General features: G+C 47.2%; 1 protein-coding gene across 5 annotated transcripts in view; it reads left to right on the top strand.

Annotated features, from left to right (window-relative positions):
* LOC111850769 (echinoderm microtubule-associated protein-like 6) overlaps nucleotides 1–24,932 on the top strand; it is a 52,217-nt gene that overhangs the window by 14,370 nt on the left and 12,915 nt on the right. For 3 of the 5 annotated variants that reach the window (XM_072703734.1, XM_072703736.1, XM_072703738.1), the window contains exons 6-27: nucleotides 4,114–4,249; nucleotides 4,530–4,731; nucleotides 5,450–5,587; nucleotides 5,930–6,186; nucleotides 6,649–6,861; nucleotides 7,198–7,365; nucleotides 8,085–8,191; nucleotides 13,557–13,675; nucleotides 14,617–14,803; nucleotides 15,170–15,275; nucleotides 15,625–15,718; nucleotides 15,922–16,022; nucleotides 16,228–16,430; nucleotides 17,209–17,320; nucleotides 17,917–18,044; nucleotides 18,647–18,785; nucleotides 19,412–19,564; nucleotides 19,816–19,947; nucleotides 22,532–22,620; nucleotides 22,944–23,111; nucleotides 24,475–24,676; nucleotides 24,750–24,876. In XM_072703734.1, the coding sequence (XP_072559835.1) occupies nucleotides 4,114–4,249; nucleotides 4,530–4,731; nucleotides 5,450–5,587; nucleotides 5,930–6,186; nucleotides 6,649–6,861; nucleotides 7,198–7,365; nucleotides 8,085–8,191; nucleotides 13,557–13,675; nucleotides 14,617–14,803; nucleotides 15,170–15,275; nucleotides 15,625–15,718; nucleotides 15,922–16,022; nucleotides 16,228–16,430; nucleotides 17,209–17,320; nucleotides 17,917–18,044; nucleotides 18,647–18,785; nucleotides 19,412–19,564; nucleotides 19,816–19,947; nucleotides 22,532–22,620; nucleotides 22,944–23,111; nucleotides 24,475–24,676; nucleotides 24,750–24,876 (3,281 nt within the window). The remainder of the gene's footprint in view (nucleotides 1–4,113; nucleotides 4,250–4,529; nucleotides 4,732–5,449; nucleotides 5,588–5,929; nucleotides 6,187–6,648; nucleotides 6,862–7,197; nucleotides 7,366–8,084; nucleotides 8,192–13,556; nucleotides 13,676–14,616; nucleotides 14,804–15,169; nucleotides 15,276–15,624; nucleotides 15,719–15,921; nucleotides 16,023–16,227; nucleotides 16,431–17,208; nucleotides 17,321–17,916; nucleotides 18,045–18,646; nucleotides 18,786–19,411; nucleotides 19,565–19,815; nucleotides 19,948–22,531; nucleotides 22,621–22,943; nucleotides 23,112–24,474; nucleotides 24,677–24,749; nucleotides 24,877–24,932) is intronic. The other 2 variants (XM_072703735.1, XM_072703737.1) reach the window with 2 other exon arrangements.

Raw genomic sequence — 24,932 nt, forward strand, 5'->3', positions numbered from 1 at the left:
ATGCCAGATGTTAGGATCATTTACTACAAAATAAATATCATATATAAAAATCAAATGCTGCATCATAACACAGAATCACAGTCCACTTTGTAGTTTGTTAATAGCCAGTGAGTAATCCTCTTACTCTGGAAAGGAGCATGTGGAATTGGGTCTGAGGCTTTCTATATCTGTTTTTCCTTAGTCAGAGTGAGAGTCCTGTAGCCTGTCACAGTCACGCAGAGTTTTCATGTCTGTAAAAATATTTTCACTGGAGGCTTCACAGAATTGAAATGCTTTATCACTGCAGGATGTTGAAGTATCTCATTATACTTTATTTACATTGACAATCTCACAACAACTGTTGATGACACATGGGATTATAGTTTTGCCTGCCCTATGATCTGTCCTGTGATTGGATGTGGGGGGGGGGGGGTCCTCTCTGTAATATTTGTCAGTTGGGAGAGAGGGGGGGGGGTCCCCTTTGGTACATTCTGCTGGCCAGGTGGGGGTGTCAGAATATTATGTCTGATGGTCAGTTATTAAAAAGGGATGTTCAACCTACAGGCATCTACCCCCCTCCCCCCACACACATGCCTGTTCTTGCTTCTTCTGTTGACCTTCGTGTTGTTTCCCGGCCTACAGTTTTTTGACGCCATGCACATTATGTGAACTTTGTGCTATTTATTTCTTCAAAGGTAAAAGAGAAAACAGGCAGTATATACGCCAATGAAACATTATGCCGACTCCCATGTGAAGTGAGCAGCGATAGCTATCTAGCAAAAATGATGTGTATCAAGGTTTAGGATTTATTATATGGTAAGCTGACATTTGGTGCTCAAAGTTGATGTGCTGAATGCAGAAGAAATTGGTAGGGATAAGGACCTGAGTGACTTTTACATGGGTCAGATCATTATGGCCAGAGGAACGGGTCAGAGCATGTCTGAAACCACAAGGCTTGTGTGGTGCACACAGTCAGCCAAGGTGAGTGCCTACTGAGAGGGGTCCGAGGGGAGAGAAACTGCGATCCACCGACAGGATGTTGCACAGGCAGGACTTGTTGACGCGGGATGTGAATGAAGACTATCCTGTGTAGTACAAACCAACAGAAGGGCTACTGGGGCACAAATGACAAATCATTTTAATGATGGTCATGGTAGTAATGTGTCACAACAAACCTCACAGTGCACCCTGCAGTGTTTGGGGCTATGTAACCACAGGCCAGTCAGAGTGCCAATGGTGACCCCTGTCCACTGTCTAAAGCACCTGTAATGAGCATGTAAGTGTTGGCACTTGACCACTGGAACAATGGAAGAAGGTCACCTGGTCTGATGAAAGCTGTTTTCTGTTGCATCATATGGATGGCTGGGTAGGTGTCGAACGTCTGTGCGATGCGTTGGATAAGTCCGATCCATGGCTACGTAGCCTCATGTGCAGCGCGGCTCCATGCACTGCGGGTATACTGACTGTTCCCGACTTGCGCGGCTCCATGCACTGCGGGTATACTGACTGTTCCCGACTTGCGCGGCTCCATGCACTGCGGGTATACTGACTGTTCCCGACTTGCGCGGCTCCATGCACTGCGGGTATACTGACTGTTCCCGACTTGCGCGGCTCCATGCACTGCGGGTATACTGACTGTTCCCGACATGCGCGGCTCCATGCACTGCGGGTATACTGACTGTTCCCGACTTGCGCGGCTCCATGCACTGCGGGTATACTGACTGTTCCCGACTTGCGCGGCTCCATGCACTGCGGGTATACTGACTGTTCCCGACTTGCGCGGCTCCATGCACTGCGGGTATACTGACTGTTCCCGACATGCGCGGCTCCATGCACTGCGGGTATACTGACTGTTCCAGACTTGCGCGGCTCCATGTACTGCGGGTATACTGACTGTTCCCGACTTGCGCGGCTCCATGCACTGCGGGTATACTGACTGTTCCCGACTTGCGCGGCTCCATGCACTGCGGGTATACTGACTGTTCCCGACTTGCGCGGCTCCATGCACTGCGGGTATACTGACTGTTCCCGACTTTCGCATCTCCATGCACTGCGGGTATACTGACTGTTCCCGACTTGCGCGGTTCCATGCACTGCGGGTATACTGACTGTTCCCGACTTTCGCATGGGTTCTGGTCCGATAGACCTGTTGTACATGGACATTATTCAGAATAGGATAATTGCAGGCGTGAGAATGAGACTGGGAGATGCGTGTGAGGCTGGCATGATCGCAGTACCATACAATACAGTACTTTTTGCACGGCACCCATCGTACAACACGCTGTGTGCACCATGTGCATTCATGTACTAAAACATTTGTAAATTTGTGTAAAACAATGAGATGACGTTCTGTTGTGCAAAAGTGACATTGCGTGTGGCTCAGTGGGCTAAGCCTGTGTGCTTGTAATCACAAGTTGCTGGTTCAAACTAGGGATGTTAACCGATGACCGTTTGACCGGTGGTTGACCGTATCAGCGTTAACCGGTCAAAGTTGTCGGTAGTCGGTTAAAAAAAAAAGTGATATCTAAATTAGGCTATTATAGACAGTGGACTATACGCTACTACAGTTAGCCATCTCATTCCTCATCTTTTTGTGTTAAGTGAACAAATTATCCCTCACACTCAATTTTTCATAACTCGCCTGTTTGTACTTAATAAACCAATAAAAACATTTGGCGCGAGGTCACAGCGTTTGGGTTCGCGCGCTCACAAGGTTTGCGAAAAGGAAAGGCAACAGGCTAAAACACTCGAGGTTAGAGCCAGGGCAGACGACAGGATGAAGCGTGCAAAGAAAAGTAGTGTGTGGGACCATTTCTACCTCAACTAAAGCGGCGTCTCTTCGGAGCTGTCATTTTCTTAAATGAGCCGTGGCAATGTTTCAAATGAGCTTCTAACCTAGACAAACGCCTTTATTTTCAAAGCGATCACCTTGTACCCAAACCATTTGAAACTAAGGAGCCATTTGTCCTACGATTACATACAACAAGCTCTTCGGCGCCGCGTTTGCGGGACTCATGTTTCGCGCTGTAGGGGATTTTAAAAAAGTGACGTGAGTGGCAGTGTGTGTGTGTGTGCGGGAGGCAGAGCGGCAGAGAGATGCGACAGAGTTGCGAAATTGCAGAAATGGCTGTTATTTCAAATAGCGTACCATATTTTAAACTAATCGGTTAACCGGTTTCAACCGGCTACTGAGGCTCGGTGGTCGGTCAAGAAATTTTTTAGTTTTCGCCATCCCTAGTTCAAACCCAGCCTCAGCACGTCTGTGGGTCCTTGAGCAAGGCCCTTAACCCCCAGCTCCCTGGGCGCTGCTATAGGTGGCTGCCCTTTGCAAGTCATGGGAGGCATAAAGATAATTTCCCCCATGGGGACTAATAAAGTTATGATTATTATGAAGTGTGTGTGGATTACACTTGTTGTTTTGCAAATGTTATTTGTTATTTGAGAAATGCGCCAAAGCAATCAAAACTACCAAGAAAGCTAGGAGTACTGCACATATCTTATCTTTAACACTTTCTCTGTAAATTATATTCTATATTAACTGGTGCATTGTATCACTACTGCTGAAATGTACCAAAGCCATTGATAAAGACTGTAATAACTGAGTTTTCAACAATTATCATTTCATTAAGTCTTATAGGTAACTGTCTATCCAGTTCTGGAGACTCTCACAGGAAGGCCGCAAGTCGGTCACAGCTCTCACGCGCACAAGTCGGTCACAGCTCTCACGCGCACAACACACACATTCTGGGCAACGTAAAGACACTGATTCACTACGAGAACAAGCCCACACAAAAGGCAGACTCCCAGAATGCTGGGGTGGAAATCAAACCCATAGTTTTGCAGGCAGGCGGCCAGGGTGCCATCCACCTTTGTCGCTGCTCCTACACATGCAAAGATGGGGACAAGAGTCAGGCATGAGTGAAGCAGGGGTCACAGGTGGGGGTCACAGGTGGGGGTCACATGTGAGCACACAGCACAGGAGGGGTGAGCTGCAAACCCGATAAGGTGGTTTAGAGGGTTTTACCAAGAACTGTGGAATGCCGGTGAGGATGCACGCCTGTGAGGAAAATATGGACGCAGAATATGATGTCATCCCTTCCCTTTGCTGTGATCTCATGCCCTTTCGGTTCCCAGGCGGGGATTTTCAGCATGTACGCTTGTGAGGAGGGCTTTGCGACCGGCGGACGTGATGGCTGCATACGCCTGTGGGACGTGGACTTCAAGCCCATCACTAAAGTGGACCTGAGGGAGACCGAGCACGGGTACAAAGGTAAGGGCAGCACACCATCAAGATACCAGCGTTTTCAATTAAGATGAGTTAATGAATGAGCCTGCAAGCCTGTTCGTTGACTTGTGCCTAATTACTGATAGTATGATGTGTCAGGGCCCTTCTGGCGCCCCCTGCTGGCCTTTCCATCCACAGGCTCTCAGAGTCTCTGGCTCCTTGTCACATGCCTCTCTACACTTTGCTGCCCCCTGCTGGCCTCTCTATTAACAGCCTCTTTGACTCTCTGAGTCACCTGCCCCCTATGCTCTGCTGCCCCCTGCAGGCCTCTCCATTCGCAGTGTGTGCTGGAAGGCAGATCGCATCCTGGCAGGCACCCAAGACAGTGAGATCTTCGAGGTGATGGTGCAGCACCGCGACAAGCCACTGCTCATCATGCAGGGCCACTGCGAGGGCGAGCTCTGGGCACTGGACGTGCACCCAAAACAGCCACTGGTGGCCACCGGCAGCGACGACCGCTCAGTGCGGTTAGTGACACACGTTTGTTCTCACATGGTGCAGCACTGGGACTCATATGATGTCCACCCACTTAATACAATTAGTGGACTGATTGACTGAGGAGTCCTCACACCTGGGTTCGAACAGCTAATATAAAGTTTATCCCAAAAACCTGCATATACACTGGCCCTTTGCAGATAAGGGCTGCAGATACTCCATATCTAATGGAAGGTCTATCCATCTGTTTTATATTTTCACATTTTGCCTGCCATATTTTTAAATAAGTTATATTTAAGCGTGCATATGCATGTTTGTGTGTGTGTGTGTATGTTAGAGTACACAAAGTCTGAAATTGTATAGCAAACCAAATACCATCATTATCCATCCATCCATCCATCCATTCTCCATCCCTCCCATTTCTTATCTTGTTCAGCATGGTGTGGCAGGAATAGTTTGGCTGTTGAAACACAGGGATGTGCATGTAATGCTGCAGTGCTGTAGCATGCCGCAGGCAGTGCGCAGTGTGGCCTTTAGGTTGGGTGTAGGTTTGGAGTCATAATGCACAGAGATGTGAGTGTAACAGTGACCCTCCCCACACTGCAGCCTGTGGAGCCTGACGAGCCGGACGCTGGTCGCACGCTGTAGCATGCGGCAGGCAGTGCGCAGTGTGGCCTTTAGGTTGGGTGTAGGTTTGGAGTCATAATGTACAGAGATGTGAGTGTAACAGTGACCCTCCCCACACTGCAGCTTGTGGAGCCTGACGAGCCGGACGCTGGTCGCACGCTGTAACATGCCGCAGGCAGTGCGCAGTGTGGCCTTCAGCGGTGACGGCGTGCAGCTGGCTCTGGGTATGAAGGACGGCTCCTTCACGGTGCTCCGAGTCAGGTGGGACTCGCCGCGGGCTGCTGGTCACTGCTCACTTCCCTAAGGGGCTCGGTGTCCGGCCGGAAGTGTGCTGTCAGCATATCTGTTCACCTTCAGCCACCCCCGAAGGCTTTAAGACAAAATTTTAATGCTCTAGTATTTTTATGAGCAGAAACTATCAACCGTACTGATATATTTTTTGTTTTTTTGGAGGTCTTTGGCTCTTAAGATATTTTTATGACTTCATTTGCGTATTCTTGTTCTTACATATAATAATACCCAGATACAGTGTGTTCATATAATACTCTTTAATTGATCATTAAGCTCAGGCTGCTGTTTCCACTTAATTCGTACTCCTCTCAGGGACATGACAGAAGTGGTCCACATCAAAGACAGGAAGGAGGTGATCCACGAGATAAAGTACTCTCCTGATGGCACGTACCTGGCCGTGGGCTCCAACGACGGCGTGGTCGACATCTACTCTGTGTCGCAGCGCTTCAAGAAGGTGGGCGAGTGCAGCAGGTCATGCAGCTTCATCACGCACCTGGACTGGTCTATGGACAGCAGGTTCCTGCAGACCAACAGCGGCGCAGGGGAGCGGCTCTGCTACAAGATGCCGGGTGGGTCCCCCAGGATACCCTCTGAGCCGGGCTAAGCTGCGCTAACGTGCCCCATCAAAGCCACCTGTCAGGATGATCCTGCTTCTGATTTATGGAGGGAGTCACCATATATGCTTTCAGACAACAGGGCAAAACTTTACAAGGATCAGAATTTAAACCATAAACAGTGAATATTCACTGTAAGATGCAGAAAATGCTGAATTTCACTGATCTTCTCCATGACATAATATATTAAAATCTGGCAGCTCTCCTTTCATTTTACTGAGTATAATGCAACTGAAACAAACAGGCCGTTGGTAGAATCCCCTGTTTATGCATCTTTAGCTTGGTTTCCATTAAATGGCCTCCCCCACACAGAGCAGGGATGCTATTTTTTAAAGGCATATGCCTAAGGATACTTACCATGTACAGAATGAAAAGCAGTAAAGCATTAAACAGCTGGTCTTCTCCCCCTGTCCTCAGCTGGGAAGCATCTGCTCTCCAAAGAGGAGATGAAGGTGGTACACTGGGGGACCTGGTCCTCAGTACTTGGAGCTGAGGTGAACGGGATTTGGCCCAAGTACACCAACGTCAACGACATCAACTCTGTGGATGCCAACTACGAGAGCGCTGTTCTGGTGACGGGGGATGATTTTGGTCTAGTCAAGCTTTTCCGGTTCCCCTGTGTGAAAAAAGGTACCCCTATGAGTTATGATCAAACTTTCATCCACAACACAATTCACAGCATAGCAAATAAAACCATAGAGGAGACCATTGTCTTCGGTAATTATTCAGACTTTCCCCTAGTCTCAACCTTAGATACAGTAGCCGTTTAAATCCCACACCTGTTTGATGTGTAGGTATAGAGTTGGTGTGCTGTAGCATATTGCAGTTGCTCTGCTGTGTAATATTGATCACTGCATGAAAAATATGATGGATAAATAGTGATTGAATCCATTTTCACATCAGTATGAGTTTTAAAATTACACTGTAGTGATGGTGGGTTTCTGAATCTCTCAATTTTGCATACAGGTGCAAAATTCAAGAAGTATATTGGCCACTCTGCCCATGTGACCAATGTGCGCTGGTCACATGACCTACAGTGGGTGCTGAGCACTGGTGGGGCGGACCACTCGCTCTTCCAGTGGAGGTTCCTGCCCGAGGGGATCATGAACGGTGTCTTAGAACCACTTCTCCAAGGTGACTCACTTCTTCCCTTACTCACGCTCAAGCGGCGAACAGAGAGTTGGGAGACATTTGCTGTAACTTTATCATTTATGACACACAGGCAAAACTGGACGCTTTTGGTTGTTTTCTTTTTAAACTTGCATTAAGTCAGCTTTTCATCACGGCTTTTTGCTGCCTCTGCTTCTCAAGACAAGATACATTTCATATTACCAGGAGAAAAAAAAGTGAAATAAAATGAAAATCAAATCCAAGAGTTAGAATAGAAGGAGATTTGAAAAGTTAAATTACACACAGGCCTGTTATTAATGAGCACGGCGTTCTGTGTTGATGCTCACTCAGATTTCCGTCTCTCTGGACCAAACATAGCTCTGCTTGTCTGCTGAGTAGAAAAGAACTCTGAATTATACAATATTCATTTATTACTCGTATAGGCATTTACATTCGGGACTTTTAACTGGTTAATTTACAGTAGGAGGTTTTAGCATAGCACACGCTGCACACATACTGTAAAGCACACAGTAGAGACCTGAGAGGGAGCTAAAACGTGGACCGTCTGGGGGACTCTGAGGACCGGGTTGGGAAACACTGACACACACATATAACAATACCAGACAGATGGATGTGTACAAGGGCGAAAGCGTAGGGTGAGAAGCAGATGGTGCCTGGGTACAGATCAGCAGCAGTGGTGGTGAAGCCATGCGACGCTGACACAGCTCATCTCTCACTCTCAGAGGGCTACGCCAACTCCAACAGCGAGGAGTCCGACTCCGAACAGTCTGACGTTCCCGAGCTGGACTCGGATATTGAGCAAGAGGCGCAGATGAGTTACGAGCGCCAGGTAGGTGTGGGGTCGGGACTGACTTTTAGTGAGTTTAGCGAGTTGGAGTTGGCCAGACATCTCCGTACTGCCTGGATTTTGGGCAACTCCTCGCCCTGCATCTTAGAGATTTTGTCACCAGCGGCAAAGTCATAGAGTTGGTTTGGCTGTTTCAATTTTATTTCGCCAGAATGAAATTTTTTCCTCCACCAGGCCATTTCTTGAATCCCTCCTCTGTCTTGTGACTGTAAGCATTACGGTTCAGGTGCTTTAAATGCCACCCTTTTTAATCAATAGGTGAAGCTGTGATGCTGAGCTCTGAAGCCTGTGGTGGGTGGCTTTAACCTACAGCCTGAATCACCGCCTGCTTTAACCCCCATCACAACCATCAGGGCCTTGTCCAGTGGGTTGTTAATACTGGATCCCACCTTCCAGTAACACAATACAGGACATATTGGTTCAACTCAGGCACTACCAATTATAATCAGGTTTTTCACAGATGGAGCATTAGATATTGCCAGATATAAGTGATTCATTCTTTCTTCACAAGTTACTAGTAAAATGTGCACATCATTTGATGATATTATTAAACTGTTTTTTTTTTTTTTAATAACTCGTTACATGATGGTGGATAGTGTGGATTTTTACTTTTTTTTTCCAGAATATTAAAAAAATAGCGAGGAGGCCCTTGAGTGTCTGATGGCAGAGTTGTGGCCTGAGAGATTCGTAATTTATTAGTCCTGATGTAAACCGCATGCCCCAAGTGAGGCTCGAACTCACTGTGTACTCACTGCCTCCCCCCGCTGGACACTGCTGTGTAAAGACTGATTTATACTTCTGTGTAAAGCCTGTGCTGTGGCCAGCCACATAACCGTGTACCCTATGCTGTAGCCTGAAGCCTGTAATTACACTTCTGGGGAGGTGTGCATCAGGCTATGCCGTCAGGTTACAGTGTAAGGTACAGTGTCAGGCTACGGTGTCAGGGTACGGTTTATAGTACAGTGTCAGGCTACGGTGTCAGGGTACGGTTTATGGTACAGTATCAGGCTATGGTCTCATGGTACAGTGTCAGGCTACGGTGTAGGCTACTGTGTCAGGGTACGGTTTATAGTACAGTGTCAGGCTACGGTGTAGGCTACTGTGTCAGGGTACGGTTTATGGTACAGTGTCAGGCTGCGGTGTCATGGTACAGTTTATGGTAGAGTGTCAGGCTACGGTGTAGGCTACTGTGTCAGGGTACGGTTTATAGTACAGTGTCAGGCTACGGTGTAGGCTACTGTGTCAGGGTACGGTTTATGGTACAGTGTCAGGCTGCGGTGTCATGGTACAGTTTATGGTAGAGTGTCAGGCTACGGTGTAGGCTACTGTGTCAGGGTACGGTTTATAGTACAGTGTCAGGCTATGGTGTCATGGTACGGTTTATGGTACAGTGTCAGACTATGGTGTAGGCTACTGTGTCAGGGTACGGTTTATGGTACAGTGTCAGGCTACGGTGTCAGGGTACGGTTTATGGTACAGTGTCAGGGTACGGTTTATGGTACAGTGTCAGGCTGCGGTGTCATGGTACAGTTTATGGTACAGTGTCAGGCTACGGTGTAGGCTACTGTGTCAGGGTACGGTTTATAGTACAGTGTCAGGCTATGGTGTAGGCTACTGTGTCGGTATGGTTTATGCTACAGTGTTAGGGTACAGTTTATGGTACAGTGTCAGGCTACAGTATAGGGTATGGTGTAAGGATACAATGTAGACTAAGGTGTGGGATATAGTGTAGGGTACAGTGTAGAGTACAGTGTAGGCTATGGTGTAGAGTACATCACACTATGTGTAGGATACGGTGTAAGATACGGTGTGAGTCTATGGTGTAGGAAATGGTGTCAGGATACAGTGTAGGGTACCGTGTCAGGCTATGATGTAGGGAACAGCATCCACCTATGATGTAGGGTATGGTGTAGGACACGGTGTCAGGATACAGTGTAGGGTACCGTGTCAGGCTATGATGTAGGGAACAGCATCCACCTATGATGTAGGGTATGGTGTCGGACACGGTGTCAGGATACAGTGTAGGGTACCGTGTCGGGCTATGATGTAGGGAACAGCATCCACCTATGATGTAGGGTATGGTGTAGGACACGGTGTCAGGATACAGTGTAGGGTACCGTGTCAGGCTATGATGTAGGGAACAGCATCCACCTATGATGTAGGGTATGGTGTCGGACACGGTGTCAGGATACAGTGTAGGGTACCGTGTCAGGCTATGATGTAGGGAACAGCATCCACCTATGATGTAGGGTATGGTGTAGGACACGGTGTCAGGATACAGTGTAGGGTACCGTGTCAGGCTATGATGTAGGGAACAGCATCCACCTATGATGTAGGGTATGGTGTAGGACACGGTGTCAGGATACAGTGTAGGGTACCGTGTCAGGCTATGATGTAGGGAACAGCATCCACCTATGATGTAGGGTATGGTGTAGGACACGGTGTCAGGATACAGTGTAGGGTACCGTGTCAGGCTATGATGTAGGGAACAGCATCCACCTATGATGTAGGGTATGGTGTAGGACACGGTGTCAGGATACAGTGTAGGGTACCATGTCAGGCTATGATGTAGGGAACAGCATCCACCTATGATGTAGGGTATGGTGTCGGACACGGTGTCAGGATACAGTGTAGGGTACCGTGTCAGGCTATGATGTAGGGAACAGCATCCACCTATGATGTAGGGTATGGTGTAGGATACGGTGTCAGGATACAGTGTAGGGTACCGTGTCAGGCTATGATGTAGGGAACAGCATCCACCTATGATGTAGGGTATGGTGTCGGACACGGTGTCAGGATACAGTGTAGGGTACCGTGTCAGGCTATGATGTAGGGAACAGCATCCACCTATGATGTAGGGTATGGTGTCGGACACGGTGTCAGGATACAGTGTAGGGTACCGTGTCAGGCTATGATGTAGGGAACAGCATCCACCTATGATGTAGGCTATGGTGTAGGACACGGTGTCAGGATACAGTGTAGGGTACCGTGTCAGGCTATGATGTAGGGAACAGCATCCACCTATGATGTAGGGTATGGTGTAGGACACGGTGTCAGGATACAGTGTAGGGTACCGTGTCAGGCTATGATGTAGGGAACAGCATCCACCTATGATGTAGGGTATGGTGTAGGACACGGTGTCAGGATACAGTGTAGGGTACCGTGTCAGGCTATGATGTAGGGAACAGCATCCACCTATGATGTAGGGTATGGTGTAGGACACGGTGTCAGGATACAGTGTAGGGTACCGTGTCAGGCTATGATGTAGGGAACAGCATCCACCTATGATGTAGGGTATGGTGTCGGACACGGTGTCAGGATACAGTGTAGGGTACCGTGTCAGGCTATGATGTAGGGAACAGCATCCACCTATGATGTAGGGTATGGTGTAGGACACGGTGTCAGGATACAGTGTAGGGTACCGTGTCAGGCTATGATGTAGGGAACAGCATCCACCTATGATGTAGGGTATGGTGTAGGACACGGTGTCAGGATACAGTGTAGGGTACCGTGTCAGGCTATGATGTAGGGAACAGCATCCACCTATGATGTAGGGTATGGTGTAGGACACGGTGTCAGGATACAGTGTAGGGTACCGTGTCAGGCTATGATGTAGGGAACAGCATCCACCTATGATGTAGGGTATGGTGTCGGACACGGTGTCAGGATACAGTGTAGGGTACCGTGTCAGGCTATGATGTAGGGAACAGCATCCACCTATGATGTAGGGTATGGTGTAGGATACGGTGTCAGGATACAGTGTAGGGTACCGTGTCAGGCTATGATGTAGGGAACAGCATCCACCTATGATGTAGGGTATGGTGTCGGACACGGTGTCAGGATACAGTGTAGGGTACCGTGTCAGGCTATGATGTAGGGAACAGCATCCACCTATGATGTAGGGTATGGTGTCGGACACGGTGTCAGGATACAGTGTAGGGTACCGTGTCAGGCTATGATGTAGGGAACAGCATCCACCTATGATGTAGGCTATGGTGTAGGACACGGTGTCAGGATACAGTGTAGGGTACCGTGTCAGGCTATGATGTAGGGAACAGCATCCACCTATGATGTAGGGTATGGTGTAGGACACGGTGTCAGGATACAGTGTAGGGTACCGTGTCAGGCTATGATGTAGGGAACAGCATCCACCTATGATGTAGGGTATGGTGTAGGACACGGTGTCAGGATACAGTGTAGGGTACCGTGTCAGGCTATGATGTAGGGAACAGCATCCACCTATGATGTAGGGTATGGTGTAGGACACGGTGTCAGGATACAGTGTAGGGTACCGTGTCAGGCTATGATGTAGGGAACAGCATCCACCTATGATGTAGGGTATGGTGTCGGACACGGTGTCAGGATACAGTGTAGGGTACCGTGTCAGGCTATGATGTAGGGAACAGCATCCACCTATGATGTAGGGTATGGTGTCGGACACGGTGTCAGGATACAGTGTAGGGTACCGTGTCAGGCTATGATGTAGGGAACAGCATCCACCTATGATGTAGGGTATGGTGTAGGACACGGTGTCAGGATACAGTGTAGGGTAGCGTGTCAGGCTATGATGTAGGGAACAGCATCCACCTATGATGTAGGGTATGGTGTAGGACACGGTGTCAGGATACAGTGTAGGGTACCGTGTCAGGCTATGATGTAGGGAACAGCATCCACCTATGATGTAGGGTATGGTGTCGGACACGGTGTCAGGATACAGTGTAGGGTACCGTGTCAGGCTATGATGTAGGGAACAGCATCCACCTATGATGTAGGGTATGGTGTAGGACACGGTGTCAGGATACAGTGTAGGGTACCGTGTCAGGCTATGATGTAGGGAACAGCATCCACCTATGATGTAGGGTATGGTGTCGGACACGGTGTCAGGCGACTCTGAGTTTGCAATGAAAATACTGACAGGAGGGAAATGTGTCTGTATCATTGTAATTCTGGAAAATATGATCATTATATGGAGGGTTCAGTACTTCCATGATTGTCTCTCTATTATACCTAAATGTTCATTTTGTCCACCGTCTGCAATGACTTTTTTTAGCTCTTGAAAAGAATGTCTGTATGAATGTTTTTAGTTCTGATTTTAAAAACCATTATTTCTCTACCAGATTTTCATTTTCTTGTGTGTATTTCTGGGTCCAGTGTGTTGACATAACAGTTAATTAACAATCATGTTATATTGGTGAGGTTGTACTGACATACAAAAAAAACGACTAACAAAAAAAACGACTAACAAAGCCTGATTTTATTTGCTAACTTCCCAGTATCCATACATCATGGTCGTATGGATGAATTGTTCCTTCTTGGATTCCCTTCGTCCCTCTGGGTGTTACTCCAGGTCTACAAGGATGACCTTCCTCAGCTGAAGCAGCAGAGCCAGGAGAAGAATGAGCTGACTGGTTTGCTGAGACGCCAGAAGGCACCAGAAGAGGGCCTCCGTCTGAAGTTTGTTCATGGGTAATGGCTGCTCTGCGGGTTACTCTGAACGCTATGGATGGCCCTGTTCCGCCTGGGCTGTGCCCGCAGTGTGCTCATGGGTAATGGCTGCTCTGCAGGTTACTCTGAACGCTATGGATGGCCCTGTTCTGCCTTGGCTGTGCCCGCAGTGTGCTCATGGGTAATGGCTGCTCTGCAGGTTACTCTGAACGCTATGGATGGCCCTGTTCTGCCTTGGCTGTGCCCGCAGTGTGCTCATGGGTAATGGCTGCTCTGCAGGTTACTCTGAACGCTATGGATGGCCCTGTTCTGCCTTGGCTGTGCCCGCAGTGTGCTCATGGGTAATGGCTGCTCTGCAGGTTACTCTGAACGCTATGGATGGCCCTGTTCTGCCTTGGCTGTGCCCGCAGTGTGCTCATGGGTAATGGCTGCTCTGCGGGTTACTCTGAACGCGACGGAAGGCCCTGTTCCGCCTGGGCTGTGCCCGCAGTGTGCTCATGGGTAATGGCTGCTCTGCAGGTTACTCTGAACGCTATGGATGGCCTTGTTGCACCTGTGTAGCTCTGCAGGTTACAAATACATTCCTGTGTCTAGAAGGTTATGGGTTTGAATCTCAGTGCTGCCAGAGTAGCTATATCTTTATTGACCAGGCCTAAACCCTGACTGGTGCTGGCTGAGTCTGCTCTCTGAGCCTCTCTTCTATGTTCCTTTAGACATTTGCTAAAATAAAGGTACAGCTATGTCTACTGTACTAGCAGCATATGCTAATGCTATAGCATAGAACAATGTCATTTATATCTAATACTAAGCCAAGAAAGTTGGCTGTAAAAACAATAAATTGAGGTGGATACCCCAAAAGCATGATCTTTCAGGGACCCGGTATCTGAAGCAGGAGGTGGCGCTGTTGGACCGTCAGGTGCGGTTCTGAGGTAATAACCTGCTTTTTCCCTGCACTACCACAGGTACAGGGGCTCTGACTGCAGGAACAACCTGTTCTACACGCAGGGCGGCGAGGTGGTGTACCACGTTGCTGCAGTGGCCGTCGTCTATAACAGGGAGCAGCACACACACCGTTTCTATCTGGGCCACAACGATGACATCCTGAGCCTGGTCATACACCCCCTCAAAGACTACGTGGCTACTGGACAGGTGCGGCCCAGGAGCCTCGGGGGGGGGGGGGACTCCAAGCAGGACTCCAAGTCTCAGCATAGATACGCAAGTTATCGCAGATCAGCGATCACGTGTGACGTCACACAGCATGAATTAAATCCATGACTAGCAGGACTCCGGGTTTCAGCATCGATTTACAGGTTATCACAGCAGTCGCATGTGATATCACTGAATTTGAATGAAATCCACGACGAAACACAGAAGCATGCGTACGCAACAAACTGTATACATTGGGAAAAGACACCCACTGTAAAACAGTGTCCTTCACGGAAACCAGTTAAGTGACCCCACTCATGCTGCCAATTCATACGGCAAGATTCACTTCCACCATGATCATCTTTGCAGGTTGGCCGCGACGCCACTATCCATATCTGGGATGTTCAGACCCTGAAGTGCCTGTCGCTCCTCAAAGGTCAGCACCAAAGAGGGGTGTGTGCGCTGGACTTCACAGGTAAGCTGGCTTCCTTAGCTATGGGCTTTGACTCCTGCCCCTCCAGTCACCACGCTGCACAGTGTGCATGATGGGCAGCAAAGAGCTTTCACACTGCATCTTTGTGGATATGAACCACTGGTGGGAGAGGGATACTGATTAAAATGCCCATGCAGCTAAGACATGCCCACTGAACACTATGTTTAGGAAAACAATGATTAAGGTGTCATTCATTCATTCATTCATTCATTCATTCATTCATTCAGTTTGTGCTAATACTCTGACAGCTCTGTATGACAATCCAGTAAGATTATCTTTTGCATTGTTTTACTTTTAAATGGTAAAAATGGCTCTTTTTTTTGTTCCGTAGCAGATGGGAAGAACTTGGTGTCTGTAGGCATTGATGACAGTCACACCATTGTTATCTGGGACTGGAAGAAGGGAGAGAAACTGGCGTCCACTAGGTACAACTGAGTTTCAGGGGACAAATTTTTCGAGCCTTTCTGCACATACATGAGTGCCAGCGATGAGTCACGACACAGAGATGACTGTGGGCCCCTGCTGTATGCAGTGAAGCAGGCTGACACATTTCCATGATAGTATAGAGTAAAGCCTTTCTGGGGCGTCCGGTAAATCAGCCGATGATTCCTGCCAATCGTCTTCCCAGGGGGCACAAGGAGAAGCTGTTTGTAGTGAAGTGTAACCCCTTCCGCATGGACAAGCTGGTGACCGTGGGCATGAAGCACATCAAGTTCTGGAGCCACGCAGGTACGTCGTGCTCATCTGATCCTGCCGTGACTCTGAGAGCTTTCATCTTTACTTAGTAGAGATATCTGTGCTAACAGTAGCTAAAATCTAAAATCGGTTCACCTGAAAGCAGGTGTGATTCATTTTCATGTGGTGCTGCTGGGATATTTTGTCCACCCACGCCGCAGTACTTCCATTCCCCTGATGGCGGTGTTTGGTAGTGCAGGTGGGGGCTTGACCTGCAAGCGGGGCCTGTTTGGAAACCTGGGCAAGCTGGAGACCATGATGTCGGTGTGCTATGCGCGCTCAGAGGAGCTGGTGTTCTCTGGGGCAGCCACGGGAGACGTGTACGTGTGGAAGGAGACCTCGCTCATAAAGACCCTGAAGGCACATGACGGGCCCGTCTTCGCCATGTACTCCCTGGACAAGGTGGGGGGCGGGGGAGTGGGGGGGGCGGGCTGGTGGAGGACAGGAGAGCAGGGCAGTGGGGACTCTTCCTTTATGATGCAAGAGATCATGTCAAACCCCACTGCTAGCTATTGATTGTTAAAGCCAGAGAAAGACGTAACAGGTGCCTCACATTCATATTATCGTTCTATTCAATACAAAATATTATATTTTTCAATAAATTTCAAGGCATTGTGAAGTCTATAAAAAGGCTCAAATGACAATTTTTTCACAGTTTGTTGTTAATAATTATATATGACTTTTGGCCAACACAGAGTTGCTTCTGAACTGTAGAAGAAAATCGACATGGTGTTCATGTCTGAGTGTTAGCCTTTAGATGGACTGATTCCTTGACCAGAGTGTATGCTGTAATGTAACATGTACTCCCTGTTGTTTCAAAAACGTTCGAAGATAAGTTCAAAGGACAGAGGTTTTTTGGTAATCTGTTCCCACATGTCGGACATTCTTTGAGACAACGCTTAACTAAGCGAGACAGTTAACCTGCTTCGGAGCAGACTTGTTCACTCACCTAAGTTACCTTGGTACAGTAGCTCAGCAGGGATTTATTTAAGACACGTTGATGCAACGGATTTCCCACTTAAATGAGCCCGACTTGTCGAAATAAGTCAGACTTTCCCTTAATCTTACTTCGTGGAACACCCCCTAGGTGATGCCCCAAGCACCGGTAAGCAAATCCATTTTGAGAGTTGTATCAGTTTACTGAGGTAGAGGATCTGAGGTGTTCCTCTTTGTCTTTCAGGGATTTGTAACCGGAGGCAAAGATGGGGTGGTGGAACTTTGGGATGACATGTTCGACAGGTGTCTGAAGACCTACCCCATAAAGAGAGCGGCACTGTCCCCCGCATCCAAAGGTAACGGGAGTCAGCACACAGCCACTGTGCAGGCAGACAGCCACTGTGCAGGCAGACAGCCACTGTGCAGGCAGACAGAGTCTCTTCCACGCATCGACCCGGTATTGCAGAGTCTCTTCCACTCCAAGCATTTAAAATCCTCCCTCAGTTTTCACTCCGCGTCTTGCGCTCTCTCTGGCTGTGGCTCGTTGCCGCACTGATTGCCGGTCGCAGCACCTTTCACACCTACAGGATTTGGAATTGCTGACAGGTTCAGATATTTGTCCTGTTAGATATCTGATGGGTGTCTGCAACGCATTGTGAACAGTTCACAGATAGCAATAACAAAAAGCAAATAACAAACAGAAATTTCACCGTAGTTTTCGTTGTCAACCATTTTTTCATTCACATTATCGTTACAATTTAGTCATGGAATAAAATGTTGCCAACGAATACTTACCATCAAAATTTTCATTGACGAAATGAACACTGAGTGACTTCTGGGTTTTGAACTAAGCCGTTACATTTTCTGCTGCCATATAGTAACATATAGTGTACTGTCACCAGATGGGTGATTAGCTCTGAAATGACAGGTTGGCTTCTTTCTGTGTCCTCAGGGCTGCTGCTGGAGGATAACCCCTCTATCCGTGCCATTACTGCAGGGCGGGGCCATATCCTGGTGGGAACCAAGAATGGAGAGATACTGGAAATCGACAAAAGTGGCCCCATGACTCTGCTGGTTCAAGTGTGTCCTCGTGATTGTAGATTGATAGCCGAGACTGTCCCTCTGCCTGATTCGTGTATTGACTGATTATCTAGGGACACAACCATTTAATTCACGGAGAACCAACTATTAATGTTAAAAGTTAAACAAAATAGTAATGTCAGCTTGCATGTTGATCCCGTATCCCATTTTCAAACAATATGGGACACAATTTGTCCCATATTTTCTTATCCAGACCAATGTAGAATTTAATTCAGACTGGGAAGTGGCTCCCCATCAAGGTGCCCCGGGGAGGGGTGTGGGGGATTGTCTCTAATTGCTTCTGATTGAACGTGGAAGCCCTGTTTGTGGGATGGCTGCCATACCTGCAACCATCCTTCAGGTCCAGCTTCCAGAATTAACTCCTCTTGCTGCATACACAGCACTTCTGTATTCACAGTTCACTTGTTAACCATAACAAGTGGGTATTTTTGATTTTGATATTTGGTACAGTCCACTGATGCGGGTTATACAAATTACCTCACAGTATCCACTAATGTCATGCCTAGTCTGTAAGACGTGTGCCCACCACACCTTTAATTTACTCAATCTTTAATTTTCTGATCATGTGACTGTCTGTCCAGGGTCACATGGAAGGGGAGGTGTGGGGCCTGGCCGCCCACCCTCTGCTCCCCCTGTGTGCCACCGTGAGTGACGACAGGACGCTGCGCATCTGGGAGCTGTCTAACCACCGCATGGTGGCAGTGCGTAAGCTGAAGAAAGGTAAGCATGATCTGGCCTGTAACTGGGAAGCGGGGAAAGTCAGCTGGTAAGGAAATGTGGGCCGAGGTACAGCTAGGAGGACGTAGGTGAGAAGATGTCACTTTCAGCCAGGGTCAGCCAGCTCTGTACTGTTTACTTAGTGTGGCGTTTTTCATGAAAATTCCAGTTTGGTTTTATTACTTTATTGGAAATCAAATGCAAAAATACCTTTTTTAAGGTACTATATTTAGTGGTAGTAGTAGTAGTAGTAGAGTTTTATTGTTATGTCAGCCATATACATTAAAGCACACAGTGAGACAAAATAACGTCTTCCAGGGACCAAAGGTCCAACACAACAGGACAACAGCATTCAGAGAGAACAACAATGAGGATGATTATGGGCGTGGGGGGGTATATGATAAAATTATCTAAAAAGACTTTTAGGAGGGGAGCACATCTGGTAGGCTGTAACAATACAATATACGTTATACAACAATGGACTACAGACTATGGACTATAAGAAATAGTGCAAATATACTGGCAGCATACTGTACTGTATATCAAGGTACTGTATTTATGTTGGTGTATGGTTGTGTGTGTATAATGTGTGTGTTGATTTATGACATGTGTGTGTGTGTGTTTTCCAGGAGGAAGGTGCTGTGCCTATTCCCCAGAAGGCAAAGTCTTAGCGGTGGGCCTCAACGATGGCAGTTTCCTAGTGGTAAACGCCGATACCCTGGAGGACATGGTCACGTTCCACCACAGACGGGAGATGATCTCCGATATCAGGTTCTCAGAAGGTACCCGTCATCCTACTTTCATGACAAAAACAAATCTCAATCTGACTGAGATTCTGTAGTTAAGCATTCATCTCATGATAGAAAATGGCCTGAAAATAAGTGAGTGGGGTGTTTTAAAGGTACAGAATTCTGTAAGCTCTAGATGAAATGTGTGTCATCATCATTCCCATTAAGCTGCTGTTACTACGGTACGTGTGTCATCAGCAATGATCACATGCTTGTGATCTTTCACTATCCCTGTGTTGCTTCAGGTTCTGGAAAATACCTTGCAGTGGCTTCCCATGACTCCTTTGTGGATATCTACAATGTTCTGACCAGCAAGAGAGTGGGCATCTGCAAAGGGGCCTCCAGCTACATTCGCCATATTGACTGGGACGTCCGGGGTAGGACTTCCTCTCCGCTCGTGACTGTTCTTGAATGTTAAGTAACATCTTAAGGTGAATTTGTGCTTTGTGGTTTAGGGATTTATGCAGCCCTTTGCTGACACAAGCAGACATACATGCTACATGTCACTAGTAGCCTAGCAACAAAGCTTGTTCACCGGGGGTGTAAATCGTAAGCTTTGTCGGTTTCAATTTAGCAAGGCAGCAATTCGGTAACATGGCAGTATGTGAAATGTTACGCCGATGCGATTCGATTCAGTAACACATGACCAACACAGTGAAACAAGTTGATTTTAGTGAAATTTATTTGAATTCAAAAAAACGTTTTAACAAAAAAACCTTTTCCACATTGCAGAGGTTAGGGGTGCAAGCTGCCTGTGGTCTGGAAAAAATATGTAGATATTTCTGGTCCCTTTGGCATGTGGCACAAAAAGATACAAGAAACATGAGATAAAGATCACTGTGAGGACACGGCGAGATTATCACGAGAGGCTACCGTAAACAGACACGGCGAGATTATCACGAGAGACTGCCGTAAACAGACACGGCGAGATTATCACGAGAGACTGCCGTAAACAGACACGGCGAGATTATCACGAGAGGCTACCGTAAACAGACACGGCGAGATTATCACGAGAGACTGCCGTAAACAGACACGGCGAGATTATCACGAGAGGCTGCCGTAAACAGACACGGCGAGATTATTACGAGAGGCTGCCGTAAACAGACACGGCGAGATTATCACGAGAGACTGCCGTAAACAGACACGGCGAGATTATCACGAGAGGCTGCCCGTAAACAGACACGGCGAGATTATTACGAGAGGCTGCCGTAAACAGACACGGCGAGATTATTACGAGAGGCTGCCGTAAACAGACACGGCGAGATTATTACGAGAGGCTGCCGTAAACAGACACGGCGAGATTATTACGAGAGGCTGCCGTAAACAGACACGGCGAGATTATCACGAGAGGCTGCCGTAAACAGACACGGCGAGATTATTACGAGAGGCTGCCGTAAACAGACACGGCGAGATTATTACGAGAGGCTGCCCGTAAACAGACACGGCGAGATTATTACGAGAGGCTGCCGTAAACAGACACGGCGAGATTATTACGAGAGGCTGCCGTAAACAGACACGGCGAGATTATTACGAGAGGCTGCCGTAAACAGACACGGCGAGATTATTACGAGAGGCTGCCGTAAACAGACACGGCGAGATTATTACGAGAGGCTGCCGTAAACAGACACGGCGAGATTATCACGAGAGGCTGCCGTAAACAGACACGGCGAGACTGTCACGAGAGGCTGCCGTAAACAGACACGGCGAGACTGTCACGAGAGGCTGCCGTAAACAGACACGGCGAGACTGTCACGAGAGGCTGCCGTAAACAGACACGGCGAGACTGTCACGAGAGGCTACCGTAAACACTTGGCGTCTTCTAAACCAGCACCGTACATATATTTTATGCATTTATGACTCACTTTACTTTATGTGTCATCTACTGGCTTTCACATAACTTCCAAAAAAAGTCCCATTTAATTTCTTATGCCAACCTTGTAATATATCGAAACCATGATCGTGATGCTGAATGGATAATGTAGAAAATAGAAATGTTCGAAAATGTTTCAAAAACACAAAAATGTCTGACAAGAAACATTGCCTTGTACTCATATTTTAACAGCAAAAATGTATAGCTTACTCTCAGAAAATAAAGGCGTCATGCACCGGCAGAATGAAGGGAGCGAGAGCGAGGGTGACCAATGGGTAACAGGGTCTTATTAAAGGAAACAGAACCAAACACAAAGGAAACAGAATCGCAAGGGATTCGAAACGGGGTAAAACCAAGAGGGCAAGACATGAATGACACCAGGTAGCAACTGTAATGACAGACTGGGGGCAAACGGCACAGGAAGACACTTACTGTAAATACTTAACCAACCAGGAGTTAACAAGACACAGCTGGAAGTTATTAACACGGGAAGAAAGGCGAGGCAGAGCGAAGGGGCGTCGGGCGCGGCTAACAGGAGGGTCAGGCAAACGTGACAGACAGGACTTGACAATAGGAACATACTTGTACTATACTCCATAAAATATACTGTAATATATTGGTCTCTACTACGGTTAGTCTCTGAATTGCTTCGTGAGATTTTTTTTTCCAGCAGCCTTTCGGGTTATCGTCATAATTTAATGGCATGAATCTATTAAATCATATAATGGCCTTAACAATCAATATATCAATTAAAATCAATGATTTGTTACACCCCTACTGTTCACTGCATTTTTTATTTTTAGATATCTACTATTTTACTGTTACCAAACACGGAAGAGCTGCTTTTAAACAGAATACTGTACAATTTCTTGAATATTGTTAAGTCTGTTTGGGACATATTTTGCATGTGCAGCTGGCCCCAGAATGATGAAGATGTGAAATACATACATAGTATGAACTCACTTCCAGTTGATATCCAGTTACACGGTTGGGTTCTTTAACCAAATCAAGGCCCTTTCTGTGGTTTGAGACGGAAATCTTTGGTTAATGGTTATCACTGTTTTAGGGTTGTTGTATTTCCATAAATTCAGGAAAATTGCTGCAAGTTAATTCAGGTGCCAAAGAACTGCTATTCTTCGAAGGCCCCAGAGGGAAAAGACAGACACTCCCATCTCCTGAGGTATGACATGGAGTCAGTAATGAAACCTGGATAACTTATCATTAAGGAATGTTCAGTAACATTTTACACTTTAAAGCTCTCATCTACGTATAATGCACTATAGACACCTTCATAATACATTACAATGGTCGGTACTAGAATTAAGGATGCTTTAAACTGCATAATGAAGGTACCTATAGTGCGTTGCAGCTTCATAAAGCATTCATAATGCATAAGAAGCATGACTATAATGCCTTTTTATATGCCTTATTATGAATATATTCATAGCCATGTTTATAATGCTTTATCAATGCATTGTATGCTGCATATGACATTTCCCTCAGATAGAGAAAATCGAATGGGCGACCTGGACCTCCGTGCTGGGGCCCTCGTGCGAGGGCATCTGGTCCATTCACTGTGACATCAACGCCACATCCCTCACCAAAGATAAAAAGCTGCTTGCTACCGGCGACGACTTTGGCTTCGTGAAGCTGTTTGCATACCCAGCCAAGGTGTCAGCATTTCTGCATGCTTCTGGGTCATGGGGGAGGGGGGCTTTGATGCTGGCTAATCTGCTGTAACCTCATGGGCAGCAATGCAGTGGCTTTGCTCTCATGGCTGCTTATCACCTAAAAGCTCTTTCTTGCTGCAAGGAGGTGCACATAATAAAAAAACATAAATGTATAACCTGCTCCTTTACTACAAGGAAGCTACAGTGGAAACAGTGTAACTTTTATTAACGTTAAGTGATCTTGGGAGGAACCTAACCTAATGTAATATATATCTCTTTGTAAACAAATTAATAAAGTAACATTTTTTGTTTTAAAACCAATGAATTTGATATAATTTTACTGAATTAATTAAGCAAGCATCCCAAGACTTTCTTTGAGCATCTATGTAATTGTAACTCATTGTAAGAGCACTATTCAACCCTTCCTTGCTTCAGGCTTTTTAAGGCAGTGTTTCTCCGGCTTTTTAAGGCAGTGTTTCTCTGACTTTTTAAGGCAGTGTTTCTCCGGCTTTTTAAGGCAGTGTTTCGCTGACTTTTTAAGGCAGTGTTTCTCTGACTTTTTAAGGCAGTGTTTCTCCGGCTTTTTAACGCAGTGTTTCTCTGACTTTTTAACGCAGTGTTTCTCTGACTTTTTAAGGCAGTGTTTCTCCGGCTTTTTAACGCAGTGTTTCTCTGGCTTTTTAAGGCAGTGTTTCTCTGACTTTTTAAGGCAGTGTTTCTCCGGCTTTTTAACGCAGTGTTTCTCTGACTTTTTAAGGCAGTGTTTCTCTGACTTTTTAAGGCAGTGTTTCTCCGGCTTTTTAACGCAGTGTTTCTCCGACTTTTTAACGCAGTGTTTCTCTGACTTTTTAACGCAGTGTTTCTCCGGCTTTTTAACGCAGTGTTTCTCCGACTTTTTAACGCAGTGTTTCTCTGACTTTTTAACGCAGTGTTTCTCCGATTTTTTCTGTCATGCCCACATTTGGAAGCAGGTGACCTTTCATCACCCCCCCCCATGTACCCACCCTACCTGTACAATTTTTTAGATCAGTCATATATATGTCCATGTTATACTTCATGTTTGTTTCGTTGTCTGAACGAAAAAAAACCCAAAGGCACTGTTTGCTGTTTCTCCTAATTGAAAAACATATATTAAGCTTTGGTTCCGCTGAGAGCATGTGAGCAGAGTGGAACAGCAGCGAGCACGGAAGGATTTTGGCCAAGCAGAAATTCTCATCGCTGCGCTCTGCTTGCATGCTATTTCCCTACACATTTTAGCACACTACAGTCCCATGGGGGGGGGGGTGGGGGGGGTACACCACACACTTTGAGAATCACTGCTTTATGGGTCTGTTTTCACTGGTCTGCTGTGACCTTCCTTCCAGGGTCAGTCTGCCAAGTTTAAGAAGTACATAGCTCACAGCGCCCATGTGACCAACGTGCGCTGGTCACATGACGACACCTCACTGCTGACCGTGGGCGGGTCCGACACAGCCCTCATGATCTGGGCCCGGGAGCCTTCTGGGAACTGGGAGAACAAGCCAGTGGACAGCGAGGAGTCGGACGCAGACGCAGAAGAGGATGGGGGTGAGTGTGCCAGCGTGGCGGGGCGCCGCCTCTCTTCCGACCTTTGCCTTGGGCCTGACCGCGGTCTCCACAGGGTATGACAGTGACGTGGCCCGCGAGAGAAGCCCCGCCTACACCCCCAAGGTGTCTGCGGCCAGCGTCCGGGAGATGTGTGGCGTCAAGCCACCCCAGCAGCAGCGGGATGTGATACTGGAGGAGAGGTACCTGACTGGCACTGTCAGTGCTCATTGTTATAAAGAGCTTACCAATGATGCGA

Source organism: Paramormyrops kingsleyae, chromosome 20 (assembly GCF_048594095.1).
Source record: "Paramormyrops kingsleyae isolate MSU_618 chromosome 20, PKINGS_0.4, whole genome shotgun sequence".
Lineage (NCBI taxonomy): Eukaryota > Metazoa > Chordata > Actinopteri > Osteoglossiformes > Mormyridae > Paramormyrops > Paramormyrops kingsleyae.